At 34.2% G+C, this 13072-nt stretch overlaps 1 protein-coding gene across 9 annotated transcripts in view; it reads left to right on the top strand.

Moving 5' to 3' along the window:
* The window catches only part of WDR25 (WD repeat domain 25), a 251388-nt gene that overhangs the window by 213292 nt on the left and 25024 nt on the right, over window positions 1-13072 (top strand). For all 9 annotated transcript variants that reach the window (XM_074291280.1, XM_074291281.1, XM_074291274.1 and 6 more), the window contains one exon: window positions 3657-3787. In XM_074291280.1, coding sequence (XP_074147381.1) covers window positions 3657-3787 — 131 coding nt within the window. The remainder of the gene's footprint in view (window positions 1-3656; window positions 3788-13072) is intronic.

Here is a 13072-nt window from a genome sequence, read left to right as displayed (position 1 = left end):
CAGAAAAAGTTTCATTTGAGGTTATTTTAAAAAGCTTTTCCATTTATTAGCTAACCCCTTTCTTAAAGGAACCAAACTTAATTTAGCTATAATGCCCTTCATTTATCCTTTATATTAAATGATATATGTACATTAAAGTTGATATCTGAATCCATGATATAGGTAACAAGGAAAAACAATTAATTAGGAAGTTCACAAATTAGGGTTCGTTTACAATTCTTTTGAATGGTAACTTTTTTGGTTCAGTTCAAGTACAACTTTATGAATTAATTATAGCTTCTATCACAAGATAGATTTGGTTGACTAGAATATAGATTATATAAAGAGAAGCAACTCTGAGAAAAACTCTGATATTTATCTAGTATCTGGAAGTATTTAAAGCAGAGTCCAGTTAGGAAATATTTCCCAACTTAAGAAGGCACTTTAATCAAATTCAATGAATATACACAAAGTGGAAGGCATCTTCCTTTTTAATATCTCAAGCAATTCTGGGCAGCTAGGTGGTGTAGTGAATAGAATACCAGCCCTGAAGTCAGGAAGACCTGAGTTCAAATCTGGTCTCAGACACTTAACACTTCCTGGGTGTGTGATCCTGGGCAAGTCACTTAACCCCAGCCTGGGGGGGGGGGGGAGGAATATATATATATACATATATATATATATGTGTGTGTGTGTGTGTGTGTGTGTGTGTGTGTGAAGCAATTCTCTAAGACCATAAGCTATAGAAAAATTGCTGATCTGTGTTTGTGGAGGATTTTTCACACCAGGAGATGCCCACATTGATAGACCACAAGTAATGACCCTCTCCTCTCCCTTCTTCCTCCCAACAAAACAAACTTGACTGCATAGAGCTATCATGAGGAATATATGAGAAAACATATAAAAACCTGTAAATTGTAAAGTATTTTATATAAGCTGCTTTCAGTTATAGAATCATTATTAAAACATGAATTGGTTATATGTTGCTATTTTGGTTGCTTTCATTATTATCTTTCTTTCAGAACATTTTGCTATCATAGTTCTCATTTTTGAGACTGCAGCTTTCCTACCCTTGCAAGTGCTTTGGTATTGACTTTAATTTTTTTCTCTATCCTAATATCCAATCAAATTATATCTTATAGAGTCTAGCATCACAATATCTCTCACATCTCACATCTTCTTTGCTTTCACAAGTGACCACCCAAATTCAGACCCTCACTTCCTGTCATCATTATAACCTTAGTAACCATTCTCACTTCTCCTGGTTTCTTTTCTTCTCTAATATGCTTTCAGACAGCTACCAAAATAATCTTTCTGCCTAATTTTGACTATGTCACTTCTCTGGTCAAAAATCATCAGTGACTCTCTCTTGCTTATAAAATAAACTATAAACTCTTGGTCCTGGAATTTAGGCCCTCCACAGATTGGCTTCAACCTGTTTTGTCAATAAAACTCTTCTTTATGCACTGTATTCTCTAGCTAAACTTGACTCTTAATGATTCTCTAATCATCTCCTGTCTTTCTACCATTTCCATGCATTTATATGAGTCATCATTTTTGCCTGGGAATACTCCCTCTTCAACTGTAGAAATCCTTTTCTCCCTTTGAGGCCCAACTTAAGTACTGCTTTTTTTTTGGTGAAGTATTATTCCCCACACCCTCCCAGCTGAGAGTTATCTCTCTTGTCTGAGATTTTCTAAAGATACTTTGTCTAGAACTGTCCTTTTTTCCTATCGCATTCTACCTTGTATAAAACTTATGCATGCATGTACTATGTACCTTGTCTCCCATAGACATTGTATACTTTATAACTAGAAGAACTGTGCCTACTTTTGCCTTTGGACCACAATACAGAACTTAGGGCCTTGTACGTAAGTAGGGCCTATCTAATTGTTAAATGACTATATCCACATGTATTAATTGAAATTCTAATCAATGAATCAGCTCAGCTCAAATGTCCTTCTGACTTAAAGCCTTTCTTAAGTATTACTCCCCCCAAAAGAATAGGAGATGACTCCTTTGCCCTCAGATATTACATAGTATTTTATTTATAACTATTTTATATAGGTTCTATTTTGTATAACATTTATTGTACTACCTCATTCCACCCCTATCTCCTTTTAGATTGTGAGCTGTACATAGACAAAAACCATGCATCTTAGCAAAATTGTATATCTTTTTTAGAACCAGCATAATAATGTCTCAACCTAATATGTATAAAACAACTCATTATTTTTTTCACCAAGCTCTTTATTCTTCCAAACTTTCTTATTATTGAGTATTACCATTTTGAGAGTACTATCATTTTTCTAGGCACCAGGCATGAAACTTTGTTCTCATTCTTAATTCCTCACTTGCATTTCCCCCACATATCCAGTCTGTTATCAAGTCTTATCATTTTTACCTTCACAATGACTCATATATGTCTTTTTCTTCATTGACATACCTGTCATCCTGGTGCAAGCTCTTTTCACCTCACACCAAGACTATAGTATATAGTCTAGTGTCTGAAACCCTTGCCTCAAGTCTCCCTGCCTGAGGCCATCTTCCATTCAACTACCAAAGTGTCTTCAAAGTCGAAAGTCAGAAGGTCTGACCATGTCCTCTTCCCCTAATGCCTACCTACCTCAGTAAATTTCCCTGAGACTCCCTTTTAGCTCCAGCATGAGATTTAAGATCCTTATTTGCTGTTTAAAGCTCTTTACCACCTGCTCTCTTTCTACTGTCCCAGTTTCTTACACCATAATCTAGTGACTCCTCCCTGCTGTTTTGATGTTCCTTACCTATAATATTTCATCTTCTGATACTGATTTTTCATATTTTTTATTTCTGGAATGTTCTTCCTAACCTCCTGGCTTCTGTCAAGACTTAACTCAATTCCCAGCTTTTATAAGCAGCCTTTTCTCATTCCTTCCATTGCTAATGTCTTCCCTCTGTATGTATTTTATATATATAAGTAATTATTGGTATGTTATTGTCTTCTCCATTATAATGTGCACTCCCTGAGAGTAAGGACTTTTTTTTTTTTTTTTGCCTTGTTTCATAGCACAATGCCTGGCACAAAGTAGGCACTTAATAAATAATGCAATATAATCAGTTGGTGTTTGAGAAATGTTTGTGGAGTGATTGATGTTGTGATGATAAATTCAAGAAGGATTCCTGAAATGACCACAGGCCCAGAATCCTTTTTTGGTTCTGACCTTCCATCACTGATTTTATGAATTCAAGAAATGTTTATCAAATTAATAAATGAAAATACTTAAGTTCCTATAAAGGGAAATCATATTTTATCAGTACATGTGGGGTTATCAAAGAACCAATAGATATTTCCTTCTTATATTTTCTGTCTCATACCTAGAATTCCTAAAGGGCAGCTCCTTTTATTCCTATGATCTTACCAATAGAATCACAGAACCTCAGAAATTTGAGGTCATTTAGTCCATTGCCCAGCTTTATATCTGAACCTTACTCTGTTAGTATTCATGAGCATAATCAGATCTCTGTTTTTAATATCTCTTGGAAAAGGAAATGCATTACTTATTCAAGTAACATGATGTGGTGTTTCACAGTCATTCATGTTTTCATATTTTCATTCATTCAATATGACTTCCTGGGAACATTTATTTTTTGGTTTAAATGTTTTTAACCCATTTTCATCTTTTTTTTTTCTATCATAGGAATACAGTTGTTTAGCTGTAAAAATGAATTTAAAATCAGCACTGTGAAATTTAATCCAGATGAGCCTAATATTTTCCTTTGTGGAGGATTCGGTCCAGACATTAAAGCTTGGGATACAAGGAGTTGCAAGGTAAACCACTTCTTCCTTATTTAGCCTTTCTAGGGGACATATTGCTTGTGTCACTTGAATAAATTGGGAACTCATCAGCTATATATAGAGCTCTTGAGGTAGAATAATTAGCACTTAGTTTTTAATCAGTAGGAAGTATGTTTTTAGATGTTCTTTTCATGTTTTGAAAGTTCATATATTCCATTTTTAGATTGCTACCGCCAGAAATGCTCTTTCTTCATAGGGAGACTACATAAGGAAAGAGCTGGGAAGGACCTTTGACATAAATTCATTTTAGAAGTGTTGTTGAGTTGTAGTGAATGGGAAGAGCCAGGATATCAACCCAAGTCAAATTTATACAATGTAGATTTAAAACTGGGAGGGACCTTTAAGATCAATGAGCTAAAGCCTCTCAAGTTATAGATGAGAAAACTAAAGCCCAGAGAAGTAGCTGTGCTTGCCTTGAACAGTCAAGTATTAAAAAATGGCAGAGCTTGTACCTCATCTCCGGCCATTTGCCTCCCTCTCATTGCCTTTCCCCCCCTATGTTTGAACATCCCTCCTGGTTCTTACCATATTCTACCTTATTTTGTAGTTATTCTTTGTGGGCACAGACTTGGCCTTATTCATCCCTGCATCTTTTTCAAAAAGAGCCTTCATAGATGTATCAAAAATTATTTTTATTTATTTTATTTTATTTATTTATTTTGCTGAAGCAGTTGCAGTTAAGTGACTTGCCCAGAGTAACATAGCTGAGAAGTGTTAAGTGTTTGACATAAGATTTGAACTCAGGTCCTCCTGATTTCAGGGCTGGTGCTCTATCCATTGCACCACCTAGCTGCCCCTAAAAATGATTCTTAAATCGAATGGATTGTTTTTAAAATCACATGTTTACATAAATTGGGTTGAGACTATTTTTTCCTCTTCAGTATATACTAGCCAGCTAAGGTGGCTTGGAGCCAGAAGGACTTCAGTTTGAATCCTGCCTTAGATACTTACTAGTTCATTGACCCTGGATAAGCCACGTAAGGGAAGGAGATAAGCATTTATATAGCATCTACTATGTGCTAGCCACTAATATACAGTATTATCAGAGCCTCACAAGAATTTCATAATAATCCCATTTGACAGATGAGAAGACTGAGATAATACTAATAATCAGTGACATGTGTAATATAGGTAATGTTTGACATATGTGTAATTGGTGCAAAGTACACTAGACTCAGGAATCAGGATCCTTGGGTTCTGATCCCAATTCTGAGCTACAAAATAGAGGTAACATTAAAATTACTTTTATCCCAGAGTTGTTGGAAAGATCCACAAAATTAATGAGTCTATGAATTATTTTTCAATCATTGACACACCCATAAATCTGAGCTACTGATTGATATTAGACAACACAGTTGTGTTGAAATAAAACTGGGTTTCAAAGGAAAAAAAGATGCAGTTAATTGGAAGTTATCCTCCTTTTAGAGAGAGAGTAGACCTTTCCATATGTTTATAGTAAATTCTAGAGCAATATTCTTTAGACACATGTATGTCTGATAATATTTTTTCCTTGTTGAAAATAGCCTTTCAGAACCTCAGTTTCTCTAACTCTAAAATGAGGACAATGACATTTAAATTATGCCTTATGGAGTTCTTGAAGGAAAAGTGCTTTGACTCCTGTCTCTGATACTTATTAGTTATTCTACCCTGGATAAATAAGTTTTCTTCTCTGAAGATTCCATTTCTGATCCTATAAAATGGGGAGAGTAGTACTTACACTATTCCCAGGGAGTTATTTATTGTGAGCAAAATTCTTTGTAAATTTAATTTCCTTAGAGGAAAAAAAGACTTGCTTTTGGTTGTAGCGTCTCAGTGCCCCTTTATCACCTTTGTCTTCCTGAAGAAAAGAATGAGGAAAATACAGATTTTAAGAATGTTTATTATAATAATAATAGAGTAAAATTATTATGAATTCATATTCTATTGATGATAGCTGAATTTTCTCTTTAATTCAGAAAGCAGTCAGGAGGTGTGATTAACTCTGAGCAAGGAGAATCAAATCTACCAGAGTTTAGATTAGTAATCTAAATTAATCTTCAAGCATAACACATTACCAAATTAGTAATATTCCAGATAAGTTATTTTTTTCAAGCAGCTATTGATCTAAGGGGAACTTAATATCAGATCATGTAAGTCTTTCTAGGCCTTTCTGAAATCATCCTGCTGATCATTTCTTATAGAACAATAATATTCCATTATATTCATATGCCATAATTTATGCAGCCATTCCCCAAATGATGGGCATCCACTCAGTTTCCAGTTTCTAGTGCAAGCTATTACTCATGAATTCTAGACATGAGAGATGTATTGAGATTAAAGGGGGCATAATCAGATAAAAATTGGACAAGTAGTCCATTTTGCTTAGAATGTAGAGTGGAATAAAGCTAGAATATAGCAGGTTTGAGCCATATTGTGGAAGGTTTTAGATGCCAAAGGGGAACTATATACATTTTTGAGTAGAGTTTCAGAGAGAAAGAAAAACCTTTTCATACATTTATAATCGATAGCCTACTCTAGTGAAGCATTCTTTAGATAAATGCATGTCTATGACAATACTTTTTTGTAATTAAAAATAGTCTCTCTGAGCCTTAATTTTTTCAGCTCTAAAATGGGAACAGTGACACTCAAATTACCTGCCTCCTGATGTTTTTGCAAGGAATTCACTTTGTAAACCTAAAAGCATTTAGAAACAGGAGTTAATATAACATACAGTTCATTAAATCAGTGCATTAAATGGAAGATGATTTGGTAGCTTTATCAAGGATGGATTGGAGTGGAGAGAGAGTAAAGGTAGGTAGACCTATTACAGAGCTAATGCATGGTCCAGGAGAGAGACAATAAAAGTCTTTTAACTAGGGTAATAGCAGAATAAATGGAGATATAGGGATGAGCACAAGAGATGATACAGAGCTAGGAACAAGAAGATTTAGGAACTGGTTATATTTAGGGAGTGAGGAAAATTAATAGTATAAGAGAGAAAAGTTAAAAAAAAAAAAAAAAAGGGAGTCAGAATTCCTCATGGTTTATTTGAAACTGTTTTAAAAGTGTGAAATGCCTCATCATGTTAGTGCTAGTGAAAAGAGAGATTTCTTGTCATCCATCCCTTCCTGACAGCCTCATCAATTAAAGGTGCTCAGACTGTTTTTAGCCTTGAAGATAAAACACGTAAGAAATTACTCAGCATCTGATTAAGCAGTCTGTTAAAAATACCAGACTCTGTCCTAAGGCGGACACTAATGATGACGACTCAGAAGGGTGTTAGATTGGAAACAGATGTTCCTGTGATGGATACTGGCATAGTCTATATGGCCTGTGAGTTATCTCTGTCAGATAGACTTTTGTGTCAATGACAATGAGTGTCCATCCCAACCTCTGCCCTCCATATCATTCCTCATGTCCCATAAGCACTTACCAGTTATGTCAACATATTGATAAGTGCTCCTAGACTGCTGCCTATTTGCCAGTCCTGTGCTTGCTGCTGGTGAGGCAAATAACAATGGGGCACTGACTCCAGCAGCTCACATTGTAAGAGAAATGCTAGATTTGGAGACTGAGGGTCTAGGTTAAAAATACAACTCTTTTATATATCTCTCTTACTTTGGGCTCTGGGTCTTGGTTTTCACCTTTACAAGATGAGAGTGTTAACTTAGTAAAAAGAAAAAAATTCCCCCCAAATCAGGGAGCTAATCAATGAACTGCCTCAGGATGTAGGCATCTTCATCTATGGAAATCCTTAAATTGAGTTCAGGGATGAGTGACCTTGTAGTCCCTCTGGCTTTTGTATTCTGCATATCTAAGGTCCTTCCCTCCTCTAAGCCCCATAAGATTTATAAAATATGCAGAGAAACAACAGTGACATTATATCATGTCAAGTACAGAATGATATGTCAACCAAAGGCAATAATACTGACCCTAATATTCATTCATTCATTCACATGCATCCATCCATTCAGTAAATGTTTATATAGAATATCTCTCATATATTTTTAAATATTATGGATATATTTTTGTTTTAGAGTAGAAGCATTTATCTTTACCCTTGAGAAGTCTTTTTTAAAAAGTAAAATAGTTGAGCAAAACAGTGATCTCATCTGCAAGTGTAAACAACATTCCACATCTGTAGCACTCTCTCTATTTTTAATTTAAAAAAATGAACAGAAATCTGTTTGCTCTCATTCACCTTCAACTCCATTGAAAATAAAAAGAAGAAAAACAAACCAAATTCTTTGTAACAAACATTCAGTTAGGCAAAACAGATTCCTTGATTGGCTATATGTAAAAATATATGTCTCATTCTGTACTTTAAATCTGTTACCACTAAAGATGCACAACATGTTTCATTCTTGATTTTCTGGAATCATGGGAAGGTCATTGTATTGATAATAAGTTTTATAGCTTTCAGAGTTGTTTCAAAGTTATTCTTAGGGTTTTGCTCATATTATTCTTTAGTGTATGTATTTAAAATGGTTTTTTTTTTTTACAATATTAAAGTTATGTTGCATAAATTTTCCTTCTGATTCTGCATATTTTACTGTTTCATTTCATATTAATTATTCATGTTTCTTTGAAACCATTTATTTCCTTATTTCTCCTACCACAATGTAACTCTATCACATTCATATACTACAACTAATTTAGCTATTCCTTAATAGATGGGTATTACTTCAGTTTTCAGGGCTTTTTTTTTTTTTGCCAACAACAACCAAAAAACCCTGCTATAAATATTTTTGCATATTCAGGACCTTTTTCTATATCTTTGGTCTTTTTTGATATAGCTAAGTCAAAGGGCATAGACTGTTTATTAACTACTCAAATGGGTAAATGATCTAGATAGTAAAGGTCACATCATAAATAAATTAAAGAAGCATAGAAAAAAAGTTACATCTATAGATAGGAGGAAAATTGATGATCAAAGAAAGGATAGAAAGGATCATAGAAGATAAAATGGATAATTTCAATAATAATTTTTTTTTTGCACCAATACAATAAAAACTAAGACTAAAAGGTAAATAATTGCCTGGGGAAAGTCTTTGAAACACTTTTCTCTGATAAAGTTCTTATTTCCGAGATATTTAAGGAACTACAAATTTACTTAGAGTCATTCCCCAATTGATAACTGGTATAAAAATATGAACATGCATTTCCTAAGGGTTTCTTAATCCTGGCTATCAATAAGCATATGAAAAAAATGCTCTTAATGATTGCTGATTAGGGAGGTTGAGTTACAAGATTCTACCTCACAATCATCACATTGAAAAAGATGACAAAGAAAGAAAAAAAGAATAGATGGGCAAGAGGTTGTGGAAAAATAGGCCTATTGATGCACTGTTGGTGCATCTGCATAGATAAAGCTATTCTGGAAACTAACTGGGAATTATACACAAAAAGAACAAAAGCATTGTTCAAAAGCCTTGTACATAAGGTTGACCAGTCTTTCCAAAAGCTAATAAAGGCATGTACTTACATAGGTGCCCTGTAACATAGCTAGAATTTAGTTGCAGCTTCTTTTCCTCTTCCCACCTACATCATAGATGATGATAAATTACTCTTAAAATAATAGTACAGATACATTAAAATAACCTGACAATACTCTTGACCCAGAATGGTATCACATACTTCTGGCACTTACTAAGTGCTAAATAAAACCAGGGTTTTTTTAGCCAGTGATTAAACCATAAGCAACATGTTTTTTTCCCTGATGTTTGCTGTGGAAAATCTGATTGAACTTAGGAAGGAAATGACAGAGTAAAAAAAACAAGTAGAATACTAATGTTGAGAAGTAATAAATTGTTTTTATTTGATTTAAAAGAATTATAAAAAATATAATTTATATGGTAATTTTCCTCTCCAATTTTCCATAATTTTTTTCCCCCAAAGAGTTCTGGTTTTTAGGTATAAAGCCTAAAATGAGTCCAATATAATATTGGTTGAATACTTGATACATGTAAGAGCCTCTACAGGAATTTATAGGAAACACTGAAAAACTAAATTGGAATCCGACCCTTGAGAAACTTAATAGGAATCACAGTAATTATGGAGCTCAGTGTTGAAGTTGGAAGGCACCCTAAAATAAAATCTAATGCTTTATTTAAAAATAAATATGAGGAATGGAAGCTCAGAAAGAGGAAGAGAATTGAAAGATAACAAAGGTAGCAAGTGAACATCCTTGAATCATATATTCTTTTTTCTTTCTACCACAATTTGTTTTTATTCTCTGTGAGCTGTGATATTTGTCAGGGTGAATCCTTAACGGTTGCCTTTGATGTGCTTACTGTTGTCTTCCTCAGTCTCCCTTTCCCTCTCCTTATATTTTCTGCTTCATACCCTGTTACACACTTTCCAGGCCTTCCTATTGGTTTTTTGAGTATAGTATTTTACTAAGCATGATAGGATTTTTATAATAAAATTGACATGGACATAATTCACTTTCTAGACACACACACTGGTATGGATTTTATAAAGCTCATTCATCCTTAATACTTGGTTTATAGAGCTTTCTTGGAAAGATTTCAGTGACATCTTTAATTCTTAAATTCTTGGTTTCTTGATATCATATTTTAAGGTCTTGTGATTCCATATTTATTAAGTTATATTTTCTTACATGCAGAGGGATTAGAACAGTAACAACAATAAAAACAACAACAATCATAACTCATATTTATGGAGTATTATGAAGAAGCACTCCTTTTGTAGTAGATAGAGAACTTGCATTTCTTGGGTTAAAAGCCCAATCTCTGACATATGTTGACTATATAAGCTTGACCAGTCACTTAATTTCCCAGCACTCAAAAAAAGCAACTTTCTATGGTTATAAATTGGAGAGCAGTTGCTGATCTACATTGGCAGGAGTTTCCTTACTGAGAATTCCTTACACTAATGAAATAAAAAGTCAGATTAAAAACAATTAGATGCAATTTATGTATATTAGGTGAACTTTACAACAGCCTCATTAGGTAGTGGAGTAGGAATTATTAAGCTGATTTAATAGCCAAGGAAATAGCTGAAGTTCAGAGTTAAAAAGCTTTGCCCAAAATTATAGAGTTTGTAGGTATGAGAGATGAGACTTGGTCTGATCTTCTTATTCCAAATCCAACAATTGTTCCATTCTAATCGTAGCTTCTCTCTGGTAAAAATCTTAATTGCTTACAAGTACCTGTTAGCTTACTTGAAGGATGGAAAAGTGTTCAAAGTCTATTCTGTGGTTTCCTGCTCATTTTGTTTTTAGTGCCTGGTATACTTAGACCTTACATAATAATACTTTGTTTTAATAAAATGTACTTATTTTTTTATTAAGTCCTTTCAGATGTGTCTGATTTCTAACTCTTTGTGATTTCATTTGGCAGAGATACTGGAGTGATTGGTCATTTCCTTCTCCAGCTCATTTTACAGATGGGAAGCTGAGGTCAATAGGGTTAAGTGACTTGTTCAGGTTCACACATCTAGGAAGTGTCTGGGGCCAGAGCTGAACCCATGAAAATGAATTTTCCTGATTCCAAAACTAGTTCTCTATCTATTGCATCACCTAGCTACCTACTTAACACATATTGGTATGGTTTATGGTGTTTATGTATGTCTTTTACCTTACTCAATGAGTTGAATTTACATTATATCTTCCTCAGGTCTAGCCCAGTTCTCTACAAATAGATAGTTAATAACCAAATGTTTGTTAAAGGGATATATCAAATGAATTCATCTTAGACTAGGTAAGTCAAACCTTCATTACAGATAGGATTTTCCTTGTTATGCCCCAAAGCAAAACATCAGTTAATATTCACAAGGAAGAAAAAAAATTTTTTTTGGCCAACTGTGATGCTGTATGCCCTTTATTTTTCAAGGCCTGAGATCCTGATTAAAAGCTGTATATTGTAGCAATATGTTTATTGGGTAGGGTTAGCCAAGTGAGGCAGTTGATAGAGCACCAGCTTTGGAGTCAAGAAAACTTAAGTTCAGTCTCAAACATTTTCTAGTTCTATGACTTTAGACAAGCACTTAACATTTATTTGCCTAAGTTTTCTCATCTGTAAAATAGGGATAATAATAGCAACTGCTCTCAGGTTGTTGTGAGGATCAATTGAGATATTATTTGGAAAGCATTTATAGCACAGTTATCATTAGTTATCATGATCATCATTATTATTTTTCAGACTAGCTGAATCAAGTTAGATGTCCTCACCACCAGATTGGCCACAGAATCATGAAATTTTAGATTAAAACTTCAATTCAAGACCATCTTTTAAGTAATCTACATTGGTGAAGAGAGTTTTCACACCAATGAAAGCACAGATCCATGATGTACTGAAACCATTCACTGCAATAAGGCATAAGCTGTGTTTCTGATTCACTGTGGCACTTGCAAATTATAGAAATTTTTAAACAAATGGAAAGTGCTTAGTGTTGCTGAGTTCCAACTCATTTGAATGCTACAAACATTTATTAAGCACTAGTTACTGGGTGCATGGCATTGTTTTGGACATTGGGGGATGCAGTCTTTTATGGAATATAACATCAACATGAAGCATGCTACAACATAGATTATGAAGAGGGGACAGAAGAGAATCAGAAAAGTATTTTAAGAAAATTTGAGGAAAAAGTGAAGTTGGGAGAGGGATCAGGGAAGGCTTCATTGGAGGATGTATCAATTGACGCAAGGCCTTCAAAGTAGAGAGCTATCTCAGCAAGCAGAGATGTGGAAGGAGTGTATTCTAAGTAGGGAAGACTGGCTGGTGTGCATGTGTATAATAGGCAAAAGAGAGAGCAGACATATCAGGGAAGATTAGTTGTTCCCTTTGACTTTAAAAGAAAATGTGAGTAGGGCATATTTTAGAATAAGGCTGGAAAGGTCAATTGGTATCAGATTGTGGAAAATTTTGAATGCCAGACTAGAAAGTTTGCATTTGATCTTGAAAGGCAAGAAAAACCCACTCAAGGTTTTTGAGAAGAGAAGTGACCTTGTGCATTTATTTTGACATCTCTGTAAAGGTGGTTTGGAGAAGGAAGATATTTGAGGGGAGAAAGACTTTCTTTATGATTGTGTTTCCAAAATGTGAATCCTAAGTGTTTTTGGCTTGAGCAATCATTTTCCTTTTGAAGCTTGCATTCTTATGATTACATCTGTTTGGATTATTCTATAATAAAATTTCCCTGCTTTTTCTGAGTGTGCTTCAGCCTTGGTTGCTATGTAAATGATATCCTAGATAGTTGCCCCAATATGTGTTTGATTTTCCTCTTCTATCTCTTTTATGTCATTTTACTTTTTTT

The sequence above is a fragment of the Sminthopsis crassicaudata genome, chromosome 2 (genome assembly GCF_048593235.1).
Source record: "Sminthopsis crassicaudata isolate SCR6 chromosome 2, ASM4859323v1, whole genome shotgun sequence".
Classification (NCBI taxonomy): domain Eukaryota; kingdom Metazoa; phylum Chordata; class Mammalia; order Dasyuromorphia; family Dasyuridae; genus Sminthopsis; species Sminthopsis crassicaudata.
This window is presented reverse-complemented; position numbering and strand designations above follow the sequence as displayed.